Source organism: Somniosus microcephalus, chromosome 2 (genome assembly GCF_052327205.1).
Source record: "Somniosus microcephalus isolate GS21.2 chromosome 2, FLI_Smic_1.0, whole genome shotgun sequence".
NCBI classification, from domain to species: Eukaryota; Metazoa; Chordata; class Chondrichthyes; order Squaliformes; family Somniosidae; genus Somniosus; species Somniosus microcephalus.
In genome coordinates this window covers 127234572-127257528 of record NC_140988.1, presented here as the reverse complement: position 1 = coordinate 127257528, position 22957 = coordinate 127234572, and the positions used below count along the sequence as shown (strand labels likewise).

The 22957-nt window shown below is 48.2% G+C and overlaps 1 protein-coding gene across 2 annotated transcripts in view; it reads right to left on the bottom strand.

Annotated features, from left to right (window-relative positions):
- The window catches only part of ap1ar (adaptor related protein complex 1 associated regulatory protein), a 161925-nt gene extending 139180 nt beyond the window's left edge, over nucleotides 1-22745 (bottom strand). Inside the window, exon 1 of one of the 2 annotated variants that reach the window (XM_085962222.1) lies at nucleotides 22407-22745. In XM_085962222.1, coding sequence (XP_085818348.1) covers nucleotides 22407-22540 — 134 coding nt within the window. In that variant the 5' untranslated portion in view covers nucleotides 22541-22745. The remainder of the gene's footprint in view (nucleotides 1-22406) is intronic. The other variant, XM_085962221.1, reaches the window with a different exon arrangement.
- Between the last annotated feature and the right edge of the window lie 212 nt (nucleotides 22746-22957).

Sequence of the window (22957 nt, the reverse complement as noted above, 5' to 3'; positions counted from 1 at the left end):
GTGACGGAGAGAGGGGGGGTGACGGAGAGAGGGGGGTGACGGAGAGAGGGGGGTGACGGAGAGAGGGGGGTGACGGAGAGAGGGGGGTGACGGAGAGAGGGGGGTGACGGAGAGAGGGGGGTGACGGAGAGAGGGGGGTGACGGAGAGAGGGGGGTGACGGAGAGAGGGGGGGTGACGGAGAGAGGGGGGTGACGGAGAGAGGGGGGTGACGGAGAGAGGGGGGTGACGGAGAGAGGGGGGTGACGGAGAGAGGGGGGTGACGGAGAGAGGGGGGTGACGGAGAGAGGGGGGTGACGGAGAGAGGGGGGTGACGGAGAGAGGGGGGTGACGGAGAGAGGGGGGTGACGGAGAGAGGGGGGTGACGGAGAGAGGGGGGTGACGGAGAGAGGGGGGTGACGGAGAGAGGGGGGTGACGGAGAGAGGGGGGTGACGGAGAGAGGGGGGTGACGGAGAGAGGGGGGTGACGGAGAGAGGGGGGTGACGGAGAGAGGGGGGTGACGGAGAGAGGGGGGTGACGGAGAGAGGGGGGTGACGGAGAGAGGGGGGTGACGGAGAGAGGGGGGTGACGGAGAGAGGGGGGTGACGGAGAGAGGGGGGTGACGGAGAGAGGGGGGTGACGGAGAGAGGGGGGGTGACGGAGAGAGGGGGGTGACGGAGAGAGGGGGGGGACGGAGAGAGGGGGGGGACGGAGAGAGGGGGGGACGGAGAGAGGGGGGGGACGGAGAGAGGGGGGGGACGGAGAGAGGGGGGGGACGGAGAGAGGGGGGGGACGGAGAGAGGGGGGGGACGGAGAGAGGGGGGGGACGGAGAGAGGGGGGGGACGGAGAGAGGGGGGGGACGGAGAGAGGGGGGGGACGGAGAGAGGGGGGGGACGGAGAGAGGGGGGGGACGGAGAGAGGGGGGGGACGGAGAGAGGGGGGGGACGGAGAGAGGGGGGGGACGGAGAGAGGGGGGGGACGGAGAGAGGGGGGGGACGGAGAGAGGGGGGGGGACGGAGAGAGGGGGGGGGACGGAGAGAGGGGGGGGACGGAGAGAGGGGGGGGACGGAGAGAGGGGGGGGACGGAGAGAGGGGGGGGACGGAGAGAGGGGGGGGACGGAGAGAGGGGGGGGGACGGAGAGAGGGGGGGGACGGAGAGAGGGGGGGGACGGAGAGAGGGGGGGGACGGAGAGAGGGGGGGGACGGAGAGAGGGGGGGGACGGAGAGAGGGGGGGGACGGAGAGAGGGGGGGGGACGGAGAGAGGGGGGGGACGGAGAGAGGGGGGGGGACGGAGAGAGGGGGGGGACGGAGAGAGGGGGGGGACGGAGAGAGGGGGGGGGACGGAGAGAGGGGGGGGACGGAGAGAGGGGGGGGGACGGAGAGAGGGGGGGGGACGGAGAGAGGGGGGGGGACGGAGAGAGGGGGGGGGACGGAGAGAGGGGGGGGGACGGAGAGAGGGGGGGGGACGGAGAGAGGGGGGGGGACGGAGAGAGGGGGGGGGACGGAGAGAGGGGGGGGACGGAGAGAGGGGGGGGGACGGAGAGAGGGGGGGGGACGGAGAGAGGGGGGGGGACGGAGAGAGGGGGGGGGACGGAGAGAGGGGGGGGGACGGAGAGAGGGGGGGGGACGGAGAGAGGGGGGGGGACGGAGAGAGGGGGGGGGACGGAGAGAGGGGGGGGGACGGAGAGAGGGGGGGGGACGGAGAGAGGGGGGGGGACGGAGAGAGGGGGGGGGACGGAGAGAGGGGGGGGGACGGAGAGAGGGGGGGGACGGAGAGAGGGGGGGGGACGGAGAGAGGGGGGGGGACGGAGAGAGGGGGGGGACGGAGAGAGGGGGGGGGACGGAGAGAGGGGGGGGGACGGAGAGAGGGGGGGGACGGAGAGAGGGGGGGGGACGGAGAGAGGGGGGGGGACGGAGAGAGGGGGGGGGACGGAGAGAGGGGGGGGGACGGAGAGAGGGGGGGGACGGAGAGAGGGGGGGGGACGGAGAGAGGGGGGGGGACGGAGAGAGGGGGGGGACGGAGAGAGGGGGGGGACGGAGAGAGGGGGGGGACGGAGAGAGGGGGGGGACGGAGAGAGGGGGGGGGACGGAGAGAGGGGGGGGACGGAGAGAGGGGGGGGACGGAGAGAGGGGGGGGACGGAGAGAGGGGGGGGACGGAGAGAGGGGGGGGGACGGAGAGAGGGGGGGGGACGGAGAGAGGGGGGGGGACGGAGAGAGGGGGGGGGACGGAGAGAGGGGGGGGACGGAGAGAGGGGGGGGACGGAGAGAGGGGGGGGACGGAGAGAGGGGGGGGACGGAGAGAGGGGGGGGACGGAGAGAGGGGGGGGACGGAGAGAGGGGGGGGACGGAGAGAGGGGGGGGACGGAGAGAGGGGGGGGACGGAGAGAGGGGGGGGACGGAGAGAGGGGGGGGACGGAGAGAGGGGGGGGACGGAGAGAGGGGGGGACGGAGAGAGGGGGGGGACGGAGAGAGGGGGGGGGACGGAGAGAGGGGGGGGACGGAGAGAGGGGGGGGACGGAGAGAGGGGGGGGACGGAGAGAGGGGGGGGGACGGAGAGAGGGGGGGGACGGAGAGAGGGGGGGGACGGAGAGAGGGGGGGGACGGAGAGAGGGGGGGGACGGAGAGAGGGGGGGGACGGAGAGAGGGGGGGGACGGAGAGAGGGGGGGGACGGAGAGAGGGGGGGGACGGAGAGAGGGGGGGGACGGAGAGAGGGGGGGGACGGAGAGAGGGGGGGGACGGAGAGAGGGGGGGGACGGAGAGAGGGGGGGGACGGAGAGAGGGGGGGGACGGAGAGAGGGGGGGGACGGAGAGAGGGGGGGGACGGAGAGAGGGGGGGGACGGAGAGAGGGGGGGGACGGAGAGAGGGGGGGGACGGAGAGAGGGGGGGGACGGAGAGAGGGGGGGGACGGAGAGAGGGGGGGGACGGAGAGAGGGGGGGGACGGAGAGAGGGGGGGGACGGAGAGAGGGGGGGGACGGAGAGAGGGGGGGGACGGAGAGAGGGGGGGGACGGAGAGAGGGGGGGGACGGAGAGAGGGGGGGGACGGAGAGAGGGGGGGGACGGAGAGAGGGGGGGGACGGAGAGAGGGGGGGGACGGAGAGAGGGGGGGGACGGAGAGAGGGGGGGGACGGAGAGAGGGGGGGGACGGAGAGAGGGGGGGGACGGAGAGAGGGGGGGGACGGAGAGAGGGGGGGACGGAGAGAGGGGGGGGGACGGAGAGAGGGGGGGGACGGAGAGAGGGGGGGGACGGAGAGAGGGGGGGGACGGAGAGAGGGGGGGGGACGGAGAGAGGGGGGGGGACGGAGAGAGGGGGGGGGACGGAGAGAGGGGGGGGGACGGAGAGAGGGGGGGGGACGGAGAGAGGGGGGGGGACGGAGAGAGGGGGGGGGACGGAGAGAGGGGGGGGGACGGAGAGAGGGGGGGGGACGGAGAGAGGGGGGGGGACGGAGAGAGGGGGGGGGACGGAGAGAGGGGGGGGGACGGAGAGAGGGGGGGGGACGGAGAGAGGGGGGGGGACGGAGAGAGGGGGGGGGACGGAGAGAGGGGGGGGGACGGAGAGAGGGGGGGGGACGGAGAGAGGGGGGGGGACGGAGAGAGGGGGGGGGACGGAGAGAGGGGGGGGACGGAGAGAGGGGGGGGGCGGACAGAGGGGGGGTGGAGAGAGGGGGAAGAGATAGAGGAGAACAAACTCTCTACGTATAGTACCGACTAAAGTCAGGGAAAATATTAATGTGAAAATATATTTAGCCCATTAATATTACTTTAAATTAAATTGTGGAAGAAGGACACAGGTTAGAACTAGTAAAGGTTAATTTTAGGACTGGTATCAGGAGATTCTTCTTCACATAAAATGGGATTGATGTTTGCAACAGTCTTTCAGAGTTGTGGAGGAGAAAATCCTGGGATAATTTAAGAAATAATTAGATGCTACAGTAAAAGGGCTTTATGATCTTTCAATCTTTCAAGATTGATGAATTAAGATGGGCTAAATGACCTTCCTCACTAATAATTATCTTGTGATCTTGTAACAGCTTGTCGGACAGTTCCATTTCTCTAGAAACAGAAAGTGAACTGATCGGAAAAATGCTGAAACACTCCCAAATACTAGTTTAATATTAAAGTTAATATGCTGCACTAAAACCCCCAATATTTTTTGAATAATTGTGGAAATAGAGAAATCATCAGCAAATCTACAGGAAACAGAAATTGTTGACAACCTCTAAAATGTGAACTGAGTAGCTGAAAGAGGAATCTAATTTTGAGACATACAGCAATTCATATTTTTACTTCCTTTCTGCAGATACTTGTTTTTAACCTTCTTGGGAAACAAATCTAACTGTTACATTGCCAAGTGTTTGTAATTTAAACTAAACAGCTACATATGCACTTCTGAAGATTCTATTGGCAACTGCATGCCTAGGTGAACTGAGTCACACAAATCAAGGAAGTCTTCAGGCTGTGCCGAGTTGTCTGATTTCAGCTGTGTGACAAGAGCAGTGCTACAAATGATGTCAGTGTCCTTGGGCCCAAGGAGATAAATCAACCAGGGTTCCCAACCCAAAGGATGGCTGTCAAGTTATTCATGCTGGAGATGTGTGTAACTGGGGATCTCGAGTGAGAGTAGGATTTAGTGTCTGCCCTCCACAGCTGAATAGCCTGTTGCCACCCACTGCCTAAGCACATACAAAGAACAGGTATATGAATAAGGTCCTGGAGGGCAGCTGGCTCCCATAGAATCATACTCCAGCAACAGTCCACTTAAAAGGTCATTTAAAGTGCCATTTACCTCTATTTATTGTTTACCTCTGATTCTCACTGTTGGTAACAAGGTTGGGTGAACACGAGCCTACAACCACCACTGCTACCCCATTAACTGACAGGACATGGACTGAGCAGGTCATGGCTACGTCTGCCCAAAGAACGGAAATATATCAGCAGCTTGTCATGGGGTTTTTCCATCGAGAAAAGTGAAAAAGAAATGAATGTAAAATGACAAAAAATTTTAATGTTATATTAAGTGTAAATATAACACACGCGCATGTGTGTTAATCTCCTGTGGCAGTGTTCACACTCTTCAGAGGAAATGGTGTGTCTTTTAGCTGTGTTTGTCCTAACAGCTGAGAGAGGTTACAGCACCACTTCGGCAGCAAGTGAAAATGACAGGTAATACCCAGTGATCAAAACGTACTCGTGGCATGACAATATCACCAATGATCTTAATATATTCACATGCACAGAGTGGATCTGTCGTAACGTTGCTCAAGGCAAGATGGATGGTGTGCTTGATAAGTTGTGGAGGAGGATTATATATTGTAATAATGGAGAATGCATTTTGTGGTGGCCGATTTTTAAGATGTTTTGGAAATGAAAATTGCTTAGAAGAAAGCAATTAATGTAAAATAGATTAAATGGTTGAGAAAATGTATATAGAAATTGAAATGTATTTGAATAATTACATGAAATTACACTGTATTTTCTCTTTTCTTTTTAATTGGATAGGGTTACTAATAAAATATTAAGGGAATCAAGGGATATGGGATAGTGCAGGAAAGTGGAGTTGAGGTAGAAGATCAGCCATGATCGTATTGAATGGCGGAGCAAGCTCGAAGGGCCAAATGGCCTAATCCAACTCCTATTCCTTATGTTCTTATGTAAAAGGAGAGCGAATTAAAGTAAAAGAACGCAAAAATTTTATTCCATCCACCACATGCCTCTGTTCTTGACCTTAGCCAATTTCCTGGGGTTAGGCTCCAATTTGGGAGAGAAAGGAAAACTTCTGTCATTGGGATTTCTTTAAAAAATAGTTTTGCAAGGCTGGGGAGTTGATTTGATTGTGCCACCCCCAAACTGATTCAACTCCTTTCAGGGTACTTAAAATTTACATATCTCAATCCGCAAACCATAACAGCATTACACGCCACAAACCCATGTATAACCAGTGTCCAGCATAGCGATGGCATGAACAGCGGGAAAGACATGGGGCTCGATTTTGCCCTCAGCGGCGAACGAATGATACCAGCGTTCGTTGCACTTGCCCATAGACTTACTATGTATGGGCTTTTGCACTGGAAGTTCCCATAAACCGACTATCCAAAAAGAGCGTCACCCTCTACAGGACATCTGGGGCCTGTGTGAACAAGGCAAGCAAGTGTGCATCTCCTTAACCAATCAGATTGAAGAATCGTTAATGAGCAACGCAGAGACTGTACCAGGAAGTGCAAGTTAGAATATTGAATTCAATGTCAAATCAGGTACAGAAAGCAAAATAAAGAGGAAAAGAATGACTGGATTAAGAGAGATATATAAAAGAGGCAGAAAGAAAAAGTAAAATAAAAAAAAAACTTTTCCAGATCTCCAACAATAATTAAAATCTGAAGGAATGAGACTCCACGCTTGTGAAAGTTAATTTTCAGTGCCAGGGAGGTTGTTTGGCAGTAATTAATACTTACCACGCCATTAAAAGGGCACTTACACTGGAGGGGACAAGCCCCAACTTTTTCTGGCGGGTTTAGTCCATATCTATGGAGGTAAGTACAGCAACTTCACACTGTTCAATGTATTTGAATGGCGAGTCTGACGGCAAGATGCCGTTTTCAGAAACCTTTGGAGAAGGGCATCTCAGACAGCAACTTCCAGATTTCCACGTTTAACTGCGCATTTGCAGTTGTTCAACGTTGCTGCCCAATTTCAAAGTAAATAACGGTGAACGCCGTTAGCCTCACCATTATTTCTATAGCAAAATCCGACCCAGTATGTATTCTCGCAATTTGCTCAACATTACAATATACCCACTTGTATTTGGGCAGACATATTGAATGCCCCACATCACTGCAGGCGGGTAACCATGCAATTGTTTTTGGGAGCTGCCCAAACCATTCCCTGCCCACTGGAGTTATGTGCAGGGTGACGGGTATAACCTATGGAAAAATAGGCCCCAATACTTTTTATACAACTTGTACATATGATTTAAATGTATGTGGTATTTTAGATTAATATACATAATAAAAGAATTACAGAATTTTATATCGTGTGTCAGCTTTTGGCGGGGGCAGAAGATTGTGTTTATTTTGAAAGCGGATGTGTCACACGATAGCGGGTGCCGCGTTGACGGTGAGGCGGGTGGGGGAAGGATCCGGCTGCAGCTGCAGGCTGTCGGGCCGTGGCGGGTGCAAGGTCGCTTGGGGGAGGACGATGAGAGATGATCCGCTCACTGCTACAGGATGGCTTTTGAGTCGCAGGTGCTAACTGGGATGTGGCTTACCTGTACTTTGAGGTCATGCGGCCAATGATAGTGAGATTGGCAGACTGTTGGTCAAAAGTCTTCCCCAGTCACCATCAGTAATGCACTTGATGAGGATTAGCGTCACTGACCAACAGTGGAGAAACCGGAGGAACTGGTCAGATGATCTCAGCTCTTACAACATAAGAAAGCTTCTTACGACAGTAAGATATCAGACAAAGGGAGCCCTCCACTAATTGAAACTACACATATCCCAAAAAAGTAATGTACTGTCCAAAATGATTCTGATAACATGTATACCAATATCTGGAGTCTGGCAGAACCCTCCTTTTCTTCTTTATAGGCTAGTCTTCAAAACTAGTGCACAGTCTTCTTCTACTTTGGCAGTCCCTCAGAACCGAGGGTGTCTTGCTTCCACATTAAAAATATGAGTTCTCAGGTGACTGATGAGTCCAATGTGGGACCTACAGTCTCTGTCACAAGTGGGGCAGATGGTGGTTGAAGGGGCGGGTGGTTAGGGTGCTTGGGTTGACGTGTGCTCCTTGCGCTTGGCTTCCACTTGCTCCCGGCGAAGAGACTCGAGGTGTTCGGCGCCTTCCCAGATGCTTCTCCTCCACTTTGTGCGGTCTTGGGCCAGGGATTCCCAGGTGTCAGTGGGGATGTTGCACTTTTTCAAGGAGGCTTTGAGGGTGTCCTTGAAGCATTTCTTCTGCCCACCTGGGGCTCTCTTGCCATGTCGGGGTTCTGAGTAGAGCGCTTGTTTTGGGAATCTCGTATCGGGCATGCAGACAATGTGACCCACCCATCGGAGCTGATCATGCGTGGTCAAAGCTTCGATGCTGGCTTGAGCGAGAACACCAACGTTGGTGCGCCTATCCTGCCAATGGATCTGCAGGATCTTGCGGAGGCAGCATTGGTGGTACTTCTCCAGTGCTTTGAGGTGCCTACTGTACATGGTCCATGTCTCTGAGGCATACAGCAGGGCGGGTATCACTGCTGCTCTGTAGACCATGAGCTTGGTGCTGGGTTTGAGGTCCTGGTCTTCAAACACTCTCTTCCTCAGGCGACCGAAGGCTGCACTGGCACACTGAAGGCGGTGTTGGGCTTCGTCATCAACGTCTGCCCTCGTTGACAGTAGGCTCCCGAGGTATGGAAAGTGATCCACGTTGTCCAAGGCCTTGTCGTGGATTTTGATAATTGGGGAGCAATACTGTGGCGGGGGCAGGTTGGTAGAGGACCTTTATCTTACAGATGTTTACTGAACAGTACACAGTACTGTAGCTGTTGAAGTATAACACTGGAGATGATCTTCAGCACCTGTATTATGGGAACCACAAACTGACAGTGGAATGTGCAGCACTGCATTTATTTAATGCAATGCTCCACAGCAATAACTAAACCAGAAAGTGTGTAACGGTGATAAATCTACAAAACAGCCAGATCCTATTAGAAATTACCAGAAGCTCACCAATAGCTCTGCAGAACTCATTGAAATAATATCAATATTAATATGCTAAAGTTTTCCCTAAACAAGTCCATCACAGTGGCTGTTTCCACTGTTCTTGCACAATTGAATGCCCTTTACAGCGATTAGTACAGCTACTGGGTCTTAGCTTATGAACAGGAACAAGTACAAGGCTCGGCTGGCAGAATAAAAAAGAACATTTCAGGTAACAATGAAAATTTTATAACTGAAAGCCAAGCTGAGACAGCAATCAGCAGGCAACCTGAGCTGTAGGTTATAACAAACTGGGTCACCAGCAAAGTTCGATTCCTTCAGTGTGTGCTATAAAACCCTAGCTCTCAATTTTTTAACCTTTACAACCGGGTAGCAAGAAAATCAGAAATGAGGATTCACCATCTACATTCCAAATCTTAAGACACACCTGGATATCAGGTGCTGGTTACCTCTCAGATATATTTTTAAGTAGACCAACACAATGTTTTATAATTACACAAGATTTGAATGGCTCAGCTTCCTTTTTCAGGTGAGGTTCATCTAACTACACAACAGTTTATATCCAAGATGGTGGGCCAGTGACCTGCCTCCAGGGCTTTGACTGTCGTGCTTGACAAAGCAATCAGAACGTATCAAAGTGCGGGAGATAGCAGGTGTAACCTAATTCTATTCTCAATGTCCCATCTAAAGTTAGACACTCATGCCGTACCTCTCCACAGAGCAGTGCGTTAATAAATGCGCAACTCTGAAGGGGTTTGTTTTTATATCAATTATATTATCTTGGGCTATCTCAGATCATACAACCACTGAAGAAAATATACAACAGATGGCTTAAATTACGATTTAAGTACAAGGTATATTTTGACTTTGCACTCGATGAATATTGCTAAAATTTGTTTTACTTAGATGCAGTACTGCACACTTATTGCTAATTACACGTAAGTGAAACAATGGGCCTGAATTTGCTGAAAATATAATGGCTGTTATATTAATGTGAAAATTGCTCAGCAGCTTGTGGTGAGGAAGAGATACCCCATGAATTGCAAATCGCCACAAGTTGCTGGACGTTTCGTGAAAACGGCATCTCACCCTTAATCTCCCCGTGCGTTTCATGAAGTTGCTGCATTTGCACATCAATTGCCCATTAAACTCGCCACAGAATGTCAGGTCTAGTAATTAATAATGCAAGTATCCCTTTAATGACATGATGACATGTTAACAACTGCCAATCAACCTACCTGGCCCAGAAAGTGAACAATTTAAACTGTGGAGTCTCATTCCTTCAGGTAGTGAATTGTTGTTGGAGTTGTTAAAAATGTTAATCTTTTGTTTTAAAAATTACAAAATTTTAACTTTTCCTTTAAATCCTTTTTTTCCTCTCTGAATCCAATATTTCTTGCCTCTATTTTTCTTTTGGTACCCGATTTGACATTGAATTCACCCATTCCAATTCACCCTCCTTCTCGGTCCTTGCCGTGTTTATTTCTTACTCCTTTAATCTCATTGGTTAAGGAGATAAACTGTTGGTCCCGTTGTTCACCAAGATCCCAGATGCCCCGTTGCCCTTGCCCCGCTTCCAGCAACTTACAAGGCAAAACAATTTTGAGCTGAAGGGTGCAGGAAAAGGTCTAACTAACCGGGCACTCCGTAAGATGCCCTGATCCAGCAAATTCCACCCCAAGAAGTGTTTATTTCTGCCTAGCAGCCAACGATGAACTCAGCAACACTTAATAATTGTGTCTTTGCACAGGATCATGCAACTATTAGCTTCATGGCTTACTTGTGAAAACAGCAATACCTGGGGTAGAAATAGCCACCTGAATTTAATACTCTTTCCAATTTGAAAGACAGGGACCAATCACATCTAGAGAGATGGAGCTCATATGACATATTGAGAAGTACAAATGTACTTTATATACTTGCAATTTCCACAAACTTTAAAAAAAAAACATTTTTCTACTGCTTATGTTCACACGTGTCGCACTTATTTGTACAATGGGCAACAGCGTAAAACATAAAATTACAATCTTGAAGAAGCATTCCATAGCCCACTTTCAAGTTCACGGACTAAACTATTGGCCCAGAAATTCGGGTCTCCACGGGTGAGTACGCACGGGGTACTCACCTGTAGGCCGAATTAAGTGCCGGTTTTCTGCATGCACTGCGCATGCACGGGATACCGGCACTTCCGATCCTCTGAACGAACGGGTTCAGAGGTCGAACGCGCGCGCAGGGGAGGCTGCGCGTGCGCATCAAACTTACATTTTTTTCGCAGGTTTTCATGCGAGGTTAAGCCTGCAGGATTTACACATTTAAAAAGCAGGCGTAAGGCCTGCTTTTACAAGGTAAGTGGTCAATTAATTAAAATTAAAACATTTTTTCCACAGGTTTATTATTTTTAAATACTTTAAAGCAAGGTAAGTTTATTTTTAGCCCCGTTATAATTTTATATTCTTCTTTTCAAAAATTTAAATTGTTTAAAATAGTTATTTAATGTAATTTATAGTTTATTTAAAAAGTGCGATTTAAAAAAAAAAATTATTTGAAGGTTTACTACTATTTTGGGGCCCGTAGTATTTATAAGTGTTGATGAATGGGCTTTTCCCTCCTCCGATTGGCTGCCCATGGCCCACGTGATCCCAGGGGACACATCGCACTAACTGCGCCCCTGGGACACGCAAGCACTGCGCGCCGGCAGCTGGGCCAGGCACTGAAGCGGAATTCCACGGGGCCCTACAGCTCAACTGCCAGCGCGCAAGGTAAGTGCAGTTCGGGGGCTTGCACCCGCGGGAAACCCCCGACCCGAATTTCTGGGCCATTATGTTTCATCCCTACGTGCATCCTCTTTAATTGTCGTGAATTTAAACAGATCAACTCTGCATGTGATGAAAAGCACTTACTATTGAAAGAAAAAATTATTGGCCCAGAAATTCAGGTCGGAGGCTTCCCGTGGGTGCAAGCCTCTGACCTGCACTTACCTAGCGCGCCGGCCGTTGTGCTGTGGGCCCACGTGGGATTCCAATCCTGGGCCTGCTCCAACTGCCGGCACGCAGTGCTTGCATATCCCAGGGGCGCAGTTAGTTCGAAGCGTCCCCTGGGATCACATGGCCATGGAGAGCCAATGGTAGCAGGGAATCTGTATTCATAGATTTGACAGGAAGACCTGTCAAATCTATGAATACAATTCAGCCCCAAAACATAATTAAAACTTCAAATAAATTTTTTAAAAACACCAAATTTTTAAAATAACTATAAATTACATAAAATAACTATTTTAAACAATAATTTAAACTTTTGAAAAAATTAATTACAGTTTCTAATGGGGCTAAAAATAAACTTACCTTTCTTTAAAGTATTTAAAAATAATAAACCTGTGGAAAAAATGTTTTAATTTTACTTAATTCACCATTTCCCTTGTTAAAAGCAGGCCTTGCGACTGCTTTTTAAAAGCGTAGCTCCTGGAGACTTACCCTCCCGGAGAAACCTGCAAAAAAAACGTAAGTTTCAGGCGTACGCGCTGCCTCTCCGGCGCACGCGCTCGACCTGTGAACCCCTTCCTTTAAGGGAACGGAAGTTCCGGTTTCCCGCGCATGTGCAGTAAATGCACGAAACCGGCACTTTCGTTGGGCCTACGCGTGAGTACCCTGCGTGTACTCACCCGTGGGGACCCGAAGTTCTGGCCCATGATAATTTTAAAATCAAGCCGTTGATGGACGGACTGGGAGCCAGTGTAGGTCAGTGAGAAAGGTTGATGTCAACACTTTGGTTGATAAGGTTTATGGGAACAGCCTTTTGCACTGAGCCCAAAGAAAGTTTCTGGTGGAAGCCGGAATTGTAACAGTTGGTGGTTAGCGTAGGTGACATCAAATTCTACCTGTAGACCAAAATAGGCTGTTCAAAGTTAAATCTAAGTAAATTACTGGAAACAAACAGCAGTATTTGAGAATGAGTACAAAGGTGTGAAAGTCATGGATCGCCAGCTAGAATTAGCATGTCTTGCTGTGGAGGAAAAGGACAAAGAACGTGCTTAGAAATGCTTAGACTAGAGGCAGCGCCAGTACTGGGAGAAAAAAGAATGGCTTTGGTTCAAGGCTTAAAAAGGAGATTCACTGGATCTTTGAGGAGCAGTAAGTAGATTCTGTGTAAATCTACATTTAAAAGTAAACAAGTATCTGGACCTGCACATGGAGGATCTGCACATGGACAATGTACACAAGCACGTGATGGAGGAAAGGGAGAAATGGCGACAACATAAGCTCATGATGGCATCACACAAAACCGGCACTTTCGTTGGGCCTACGCGTGAGTACCCAGCGCGTACTCACCCGTGGGGACCCGAAGTTCTGGCCAATGTATCAGTCACATTAGCAACATCCTTCAGTCAGAAAATGCTACCAGCACATAGAAAGAACAAACAAACTTGCGTTTACATAGTGCCTTACCCTGTGCTCGGAAGGTCACAAAGGACTTCACTGCCAATGAATGACTTGGGTTTGTTTCTCTTCCTGTATTTTTGTTCTATTACAGTGGTTTGTCTTTGTCTTTCCTTTCAGACTCTATCCTGGTGATTCTTTGAATCGATTCATTAAAGCTACTGCTAGGCCACCACACCAACAGCTTTCAGCATGGTAAATCAACAGGATTAGTTTACAGAGCTAAATTGGTAAAATGATCTTTAGAGGTGACCAACAATAGTCAAGAACAAATACCACCATTTTTCTCTTTGCATTACCTATTTGGAGGTAAGTTTTGAAGCTGCTCTTCATTTAATACACAACCTGACACTACAGGAGACAGTTTGAGGGCAGCTGGGTATTAAGTTTTCTCTGATCAGCCTATGATGGCGATTAAAAACCTTGCAAACTATGGTAGGGCTGCTGGCTTCGTGATGAAAGCGTTACAAAAGCAAATGATTTTTTATTACAGTACCTCATTGCTTGGTTTTGCCCAAAAGACAAACCACCTGGTACAGCTAACTCTGCCAGTGACAGTGGCCTAATGTTCTCCACTGGCTTCACAAACAGCTGCCCACAATTATTTGACTGCTGCCTAGCTGAAGATCACTCTGGTCCATGCTGAAGTGCTAGTTATGCGGCCTCCAGCATCCTCCCCTTGGGAGACAAGGCACAAAGAGCTACCTCATCATGCACCGGGTGTAGTGTTCAATTATAGTGCTGCACTGGGCATCCCTGATAAATCGATAACATGTTCCCTGGATGGAATAACCCAATGTTAGCCCAATGTGCTCGCCCTCCTCGTGGTCTCTCACATCAGCTCCCTATGCCATAACTCTCCCAGTCCTGCTTGACTGGCACTACCCAGGTTTCCCGAGAGAGCAGTATACTGAGCGACACACTGCAGGGGACTTGCTGCTGCTCCACACATCTCTGCTGTGCTTGGAGGTAGAACAGGTCCCCCTGTTGTACAAGGACTGGTAACCTGACTCTACACATAGCCACTGCAGCTGATGGTGCTGCTTTAGCGCAAGCTGGGCTCCCTCTTCCAGCCCAGTCCTTCCTAACAAGTCAAGTGGCCATAACTTCCACATGATCCCAATCATTCCCTAATAACACCTCAAATGGCCTGGATATCAAACTCCCACTTCCTTTATTTCATATTAAAATAAAGGATATCCCAGTCAAACTCTGCCTCGGGTACGTCTATTGTCCCCCCCTATAAACCATGAATGTGCGCAGTATTACACTTTATGCACCATATGCGGTTGTACTAACATCAAATCACATCCTGTATCGCGCAAGTCTTTTGAACACATGTTCACCTTCACCAGGTATAAGAATGGCTCCATATTCCATGCACGCGTTTCCTGCACACCCAGAAGCTTTGTAACATATGGTCCAAGTCTGTCTCTGCAACCGCACTGTGGAGCCTCTCTTGAATGCCAATTGGCTGTTGTGTTTCACCTTGCTTCATTCAAAATATGGAACTTGCCTCGCAATGACACCATGCTCTGCTTCTCTGCACTAGCACAAGCTGATCGCCCAGCTCATCGAGTTTACCACCATTCTATCAGCATGGGTATTTGTCTTCCCACCTGCTCAATGGCTTCCCCATGATTACGAGGCCACAAAATGGCTATCTTGCTTGTCCAGTTGATCTTATACTCCTGATCAAGCAACCATAATCTTTAGTCTGAAACAGCCCCCAGGAATTGGTCTTGCAACATAAGTTGGCTGATCTCTTTGTCCAATACTACATTTGCCTCCTATAACCAGTTTCCACACATCATGCAACTCCAGAGCCAATTCTTTGTATATATGCTTTGACATTTAATGCAAAGTTTTATCTAACTGATAATGCTTCTGTGAAGCACCTTGGGATGTTTTACTAAGTTAAAGGCGCTATATAAATGCAAGTTGGTGTTGTTATATGCAAATTAGTTGATAGTGCAGCTCCCCCAGGTGAATTCTCTACCCCAGAGGGCTGTGGATGTTAAGTCATTGCGTATATTCAAGACGGAGATCGATAGATTTTCAGATACTAAGGGAACCATGGGATATGGGGTTAACACAGAAGATAGGAGCAGGAGTAGGCCATTCGGCCCTTCGAGCCTGCTCCGCCATTCAATTAGATCATGGCTGATCATCCAAATTCAGTACCCTGTCCCTGCCTTCTCCCCATATCCCTTGATCCCTTTAACCTCAAGAAATATATCCAACTCTTTCTTGAATATATTTAATGAACTGGCCTCCACCGACCTCTGTGGCAGAGAATTCCACAGGTTCACCACTCTCTGGGTGAAGAAATTCCTCCTCATTTCAGTCCTAAATGGCTTACCCCTTATCCTTAGACTATGACCCCTGGTTCTGGACTCCCCGGCCATCAGAAACATCCTTCCTGCATCTAGTCTGTCCAGGCCTGACAGAATTTTATAGGTTTCGATGAGATCCCCTTTCAATCTTCTAAACTCCAGTGAGTGTAAGCCCAATCGACACAATCTCTCCTCATACGTCATTCCTGCCATCCCAGGTATCAGCCTGGTGAATCTTCGCTGCACTCCCTCCATGGCAAGAACGTCCTTCCTCAGGTAAGGCGACCAAAACTGCACACAATACTCAAGGTGCGGCCTCACCAAGGCCCTGTACAACTGTAGCAAGACATCCTTGTTCCTGTACTCAAACCCTCTCACTACGAAGGCCAACATACCATTTGCCTTCTTAACCGCCTGCTGCACCTGCATGCTTACCTTCAGCGACTGGTGCACAATAACACCCAGGTCTCTTTGCACTTCCCCTTCTCCCAATCTATTGCCATTCAAATAATAATCTGCCTTCCTGTTTTTGCCACCAAAGTGGATAACCTCACATTTATCCACATTATAGTGCATTTGCCATGTTTCTGCCCAATCACCCAACCTGTCCAAATCATACTGGAGGATTCCAGGAAAGTGGAGTTGAGGTAGAAGATCAGCCATGATCTCATTGAATAGCGGAGAAGGCTCGAAGGGCCTACTCCTGCTCCTATTTCTTATGTTCTAACAATAAACCCCTTATGCCGACACCAAGATTATTTGAAATATGAAGTACCTAGTACTTCCCTAGTATCTTCAACTAACTGACAAACAACAATGACTCATTCCGTGTCTTAGGCTATACACAGTGAGTCAGATTTATTAAGTAAAATTAAACATAAATGCAACCATCACTCGATTATAGTAAAAAATAATAATACTGATTTCTCACCAGTACTTTAAACTCATTTCAGGAATAGCATCTGAAAAATGTAATTCCTGTAGCTTGGAATATGTGCCCGTGAGGAAACACTTGTACGTAAACATGTACGTTGATGGAACATTTCCACCAGTCTCATCTTATTCAATTACTAAGGTGTCAGCCTCGACTCAATGGTACACGCTCACCTCTGAGTCAGAGGTTGTAGGTTCAAGCCCCACTCCAGAGACTTGAGCACATAATCTAGGCTGACACTTCAATGGAGTACTGAGGGATTGCTGCACTGTTGGAGGTACCATCTTTCTGATGGAGACAGTAAACTGAGGCCCAATCTTCCCTCTCAGGATGGATACAAAATGGCTGCCACATTTGCTTACGTAACAAGTAATTATACTTCAAAAGTAATTAATTTGCTGTGAAGAGCTTTGGGATATCGTGAGAATGGGACAAGGCACTATATAAATGAAAGTTGTTTCTTTCTTTACTAGTTTGAGTTATATACTTTTCTATAGCATTAGGACCTTGCTCTTCACCATGTGCATCAATGATCCAGAAGGCGGCATCGGGGAATGGTCTGTGGGGGTATACGGACTTTAGAGAAAAAAATAGATATGGGTATGGAGAACTCCAAGCACGTGTTCACCATTCAGGGTTGCATGCTCAACACTTCTGTATGGGAGAAGGATCTGGGGGTTATTGTGCATGAGTCATTAAAAGTCCATGACCAGTGATGCAAGACTATTGTAAAAGCACACAAGGCGTTTGGATGTAATCATAGTGGCAGTACATCCTATCAGTCGTCCAGCTGGTCTGTATAAGGCCTTGGTCAGGACACAACTAGAATACTGTGCCCAGTTTTGGTCTCCGCACATGCTGGAGGATAATAGAGACTCCGGAAAATGTTCAGAGGAGTGCCACTTGATAAATAGCTAATTTAATGGCCCTCTGTTACCAGTATAGGCTAAGAAAGCAGGAGCTTTGTACTTTAGAAAAGTGTAGACTTCAAGAAGATTTGATTGAGGGTTTTAAAATAATGAAAGATTAGACTCAGTCCAAGAAGACAAGCAATTAGGTTGATAGGTTAGAGAGGACATGGGGAGATACATGTAAATTGCAAAAGTATAGAACTAGGTTACATGTTAGAAGGTAATTCTTTTCTCTCCCCTATCCTCAATCAAATTCCACTTATTGTATTCTTAAGATGAACATTTTTTCCAACCAATGTAACATTTTAATTTTTCCAGCGCTAAATCTAATTTACCTTGTGCTTGTCCAATTTCATAATTGAATGTAATATTTTGTTGCATCCTCAGTCGCTGCTGCTTTTCCTACTTTAATGTTGTCAACAAATGCATTAACTTTATACTTATTTGCTTTCATTACCCAATTGAGATAGATTAGAAACCAGGGCCCAAACACTGCCCCACCCTGCTAGAGGCTCTAATCAACATTACACTTTTTACAGGTACTACGATTCCTACGTTTTTTTTAAACCAACTTCTTATCAAGTCCCATCTGATACCTCGGATTCCTATGAATTTTAGTTAATTATTGTCTTGAGAAAAGTGTAGGCTTGAAGGCTTCGGTCCTCGCCACAAACTCCGTTCCCTAGCCACCGACTCCATCTCTCTCCCTGGCAACTGCCTGAGGCTGAACCACACTGTTTGCAACTTTGGTGTCATATTTGACCCCAAGATGAGCTTCTGACCACACATCTGCGCCACCACCAAGACTGCCTATTTCCACCTCTGTAATATTGCCTGACTCTGCCCCTGCCTCAATTCATCTGCTACTAAAACCCTCATCCATACCTTTGGTACCAATAGACTTGACTATTCCAACGCTCTCCTGGCTGGCCTCCATATTCACTCCACCATTGGCAGCCATGCCTTCAGCTGCCTAGGCCCAAAGTGCTGGAATCCCCTCCCTAAACCTCTCTACCTCTCTCCTCCTTTAAGATGCTCCTTAAAACCTACCTCTGACTGTCCTAATACCTCATGTGGCTTGGTATCAAATGTTGTTTGATAATCACCCAAGTGAAGCAGCTTGGGACGTTTTACTACATTAAAAGGGGTTATATAAATTCAAGTTGTTGTTGTTGTAGATGCCTTTCATGTGGAACTTTAAGTTTGCTGAAAGTCCAAATAAACCAGGTCATAGGGAGATGAAGTGCTAACATCCAAGAACTATATTTGACATTTTTTTGTTTTATTTCAGATTTCTAACATTTGAAGTTTTTAATCTTATACACACACATCCAAGGAGTTCCACTACTACTTTATCCGTCAGTCTCAAAAAAGTCAAGGTTTGTTGGGCAGAATCTTCACCTAAATCTTTACTAGCTAATGCTAACTTATTGCTGTACAGATATTCTTCCAGCTTCTCCTTAGATTAGTTTCCATTATTTGACAAATTATTATTGATGTTATAACCTGTAGTTCCATGGGTCAGATGTCATTTTTTAATAATCCAGTATAGGTGCATACATTGGCTTCCAATGCTTCAGAACTTCATCAGTGTCCAGTGATTCCTTTAACAAGCAAAGCCCCCAAACTTCCTACCGAGTCTCCACCAGTCTCAAATTTCTTTAAAATATTGAGAACTATACTGACCGCAGAAGAAATATCATATTGGTTACATTAAAAAATATAATTGAATCGACATTCATTTAGGGGTCTGGATTCAAATCTAGTGTAGATTAAGATCCTTAAATTCTACTCCATCTGTAGTGGCTATGCAATCTCCTAATAGACAAGTTCACAGAATATTCCTGGCCATATTCGGTAGCTTTTTCAAAGATTGGCTTGTATGAGAAATGGAAATGTCACAGTACAGAACATCCTTCAGGAGGTTATGGTAGTGCAGAGTGTGGTTTACCCTGTACCTGATCTGTGCTACTAAATCTGTGCATGGTTGATGCTGCACTGAGACTACGGAGAGATAATGGAACAGATTCATTCCTTTCTCCAGTAATAGCATCATTGAACTGATGAGCATTAAAATTACCTAATTAAACAAAAAATTGCAATCATTTAATGGACTGATGACTTTTTTTTAAATGAAATGATGTGGAAAATGTTATGGAAATACTACAAGCATTGAGTCCACTGCGTTGCCATTGTCCAGAATGCACATGAGCTGCCCAGATGCAGCATTACAAACCGTATATTTGTATACAGTAAGGGATACATGGTCCAGAACAACCAATGAGTTAGTAATACCAGAAGTTGTTCATTTATATTGATATAAGTTACAAACTCAGCTTTTTTTTTTGGGGGGGGGGGGGGGGGAGACAGGGTTAAGCTAGACAATTGGACCAATGTTCTTACCTATAAATAACAAATTAAATGTACCCCCTCCCTAGCTGCCTCGATACTAAAAACAGAACTTTGGCTATTACTTTTGTGAAGAACGTTTCAAGTCCCGACTCCCCAGACTGACACATTGAAACATTCCTCAACTTACTTCTAACTGTACTGACAACTGCAATGTGTTATTGTATTCTCCTGAAAATACCATGTAACACATTACATACATAGCAACTTCACTTAATGTATCTAAGAATTTTTTTTTTTTTTAAATGCCTCAACATTTCAATCAGGCTTGTACAACCACTGATCAATGGACCCAAGAGGTGAATTTGTTTGTTTTTTAAAAAACTTATCCAGTCTTAATTCTAAGCTTCAGATGACATTCTCTTTATTTTTGTTCATGTAAATTTCCAAAGTGAGATATAGAGCGGAGACATTTGATGTGAAAAGTGGCATCATGCTGTACTGAAGCAGAGTTTTATTTTGTGTCAGTCATGGCTTAGTTGGTAGTAGCCTTGCCTCAGAATCAGAAGGTCGTTTGTTCCAGTCCCAAGCCTGAGACTGGAGCACAAAATCTAGGCTGACACTCTGGTGCTGATGGAGTGCTGCACTGTCGAAGGTGCCATCTTTCGGATGAGACGCTAAACCAAGGCCCCTCTGTGCTCTCAGGTGGACGTAAAAGATCCCATGGCACTATTTCGAAGATGAACAGGGGAGTTATCCCCTGTGTCCTGGCTAATATTTATCCCTCAATCAACATCACAAACAGATTATCTGGTCATTATTACATTGCTATTTGTGGGAACTTGCTGTGTGCAAATTGGGCCGCGTTTCCTACGTTACAACAGTGACTACACTTCAAAAAAGTACTTCATTGGCTGTAAAGCGCTTTGGGACGTCTGGTGGTCGTGAAAGGAGCTATATAAATGGAAGTCATAGGATCATAGAATGGTTACAGCACGGAAGACGGCCCGTCGAGCCCGTGCCACTCTCTGCAAGAGCACTTCAGCTAGTCTCACTCCCCCGCCCTTTCCCCGTAGCCCTGCAATTTTTTTTTTCCCTTCAGGTACTTATCCAATTCCATTTTGAAAGCCATGATTGAGTCTGCTTCCACGACCCTCTCAGGCAGTGCATTCCAGATTCTAACCACCCGCTGTGTAAAAAAGTTTTTCCTCATGTCGCCTTTGGTTCTTCTGCCAATCACCTTAAATCTGTGTCCTCTGGTTCTCAACCCTTCTGCCAATGGGAACAGTTTCTCTCTATCTACTCTGTCCAGACCCCTCATGATTTTGAACACTTCTATCAAATCTCCTCTCAATCTTCTCTGCTCTAAGGAGAACAACCCCAGCTTCTCCAGTCTATCCACATAACTGAAGTTCCTCATCCCTGAAATCATTCTCTTAAATCTTTTCTGCACCCTCTCTAAGGCCGTCACATCCTTGCTAAAGTGTGGTGTCCAGAATTGGACACAATGCTCCAGTTGAGGCCGAACCAGTGTTTTATAAAGGTTCATCATAACTTCCACGCTTCTGTACTCTATACCTCTATTCCTGAAGCCCAGGATCCCGTAAGCTTTTTTAACTGATTTCTCAACCTGCCCTGCCACCTTCAATGATCTGTGCACACATACCCCTAGGTCTCTCTGTTCATGCACCCCCTTTAGTATTGTACCCTTTAGTTGATATTTCCTCCCTTCATTCTTTCTACCAAAATGTATCCCTTCATACTTTTTTGCATTAAATTTTATCTGCCACGTGTCCGCCCATTTCACCAGCCTGTCTATATCTTCTTGAAGTCTATCACTATCCTCCTCATTGTTCACTATACTTCCAAGTGTTGTGTCATCTGCAAATTTTGAAATTGTGCCCTGTACACCCACATCCAAGTCATTAATATATATCAAGAAAAGCAGTGGTCCTAGAGCCGACCCCTGGGGTACACCACTGTCTTTCTTTCTTTTTAAATGATGGGAGAGAGTAAGGGGAAAAAACCTGCACCCCCTCCCTACATGATATAACAAACATTCAAAGAATCATAGAAATTTACAGCACAGGAGGAGGCCATTCAGCCCATCATGTCTATGCCAGTCAAAAAAGAACTATCCAGCCTAATCCCACTTTCCAGCTCTTGGTCTGTAGCCTTGTAGGTTACAGCACTGCATGTGCAAATCCAAGTACTTTTTAAATGTGATGAGGGTTTCTGTCTCTACCACCATCGCAGGCAGTGAGTTCCAGATCCCCACCGCCCTCTAGGTGAAACAAGTTCTCCTCAACTGTCCTCTAACCCTTCTACCAATTACTTTGAATCTATGCGCCCTGGTTATTGATCTCTCTGTTAGGGGAAATAGGTCCTTCCTATCCACTCTATCTGGGCCCCTCATAATTTTATACACCTCAATAAGGTCTCCCCTCAGCCTCCTCTGTTCCAAAGAAAACAACCCCAGCCTATCCAATCTGTCCTCATTCTGCACTACAAACACAAGGACCTCCGTGACAAAGTATAAAAACTGCATTTCTTTTTTTACAAACAAGTAGTTTTAAGTAGTAGCACACCTTTCAATCTCTGATAACTGGAACTAAAAATAATTAAGTAGGCATGCACTAAACAATTTAACTATTAAACGACCGTGCTTCATGAGCTGGCCGCGTGTTCATTTTTAACCGTGCCGCATGAAAAAAACACAAGAGCTGAATTTGCTGCATTCTGAACAATGATTAAAAGACTCACCCTCCACCCCGCTGGATCCTGTTGGCCTCTTTCCTAAACAACCGAAAGCACTGAGTCCAGCAATTCCCCATGGCACATACTCTTCGGTCATCAACAAGACGCTGGGCTAAAAGGAAGCGCAAACCCGCATCCATAGGATAAGCCCATCCGCCAGGGTTTCCACCAGCGGGACGTAAAATAAAGTCAGCACCACAGGACGCCAGACAGCAGCTGCGGCGGCATTCCCGGGACCCCAGCGCACCTGCCCGTCACTGGCTCGCGCACCTTCTTCCGGCAGCCCCACCACACCAGCGGCTCACGTCCGGCACCGTGAGAGTAACCCCGCCCCCAAACTCCTCCTCCGGGCCGGAGAGGGCGCTGCAGCTGCCGCGCTCCTGGAGTCGCGCCCCAGCGCTCCCTCTCCCGGCAGTGCGTGGGACAACAGCGTGTGGGCTCGCCTTCCCCACAGCTTCCAATGATTGCTCTTCACCAGTTCAAGTGTGGCAGGGGGACCCGGACAAATGCATTCTTTCACATGTTTCAGAATGTTACAAACATATTGTTCACTACAG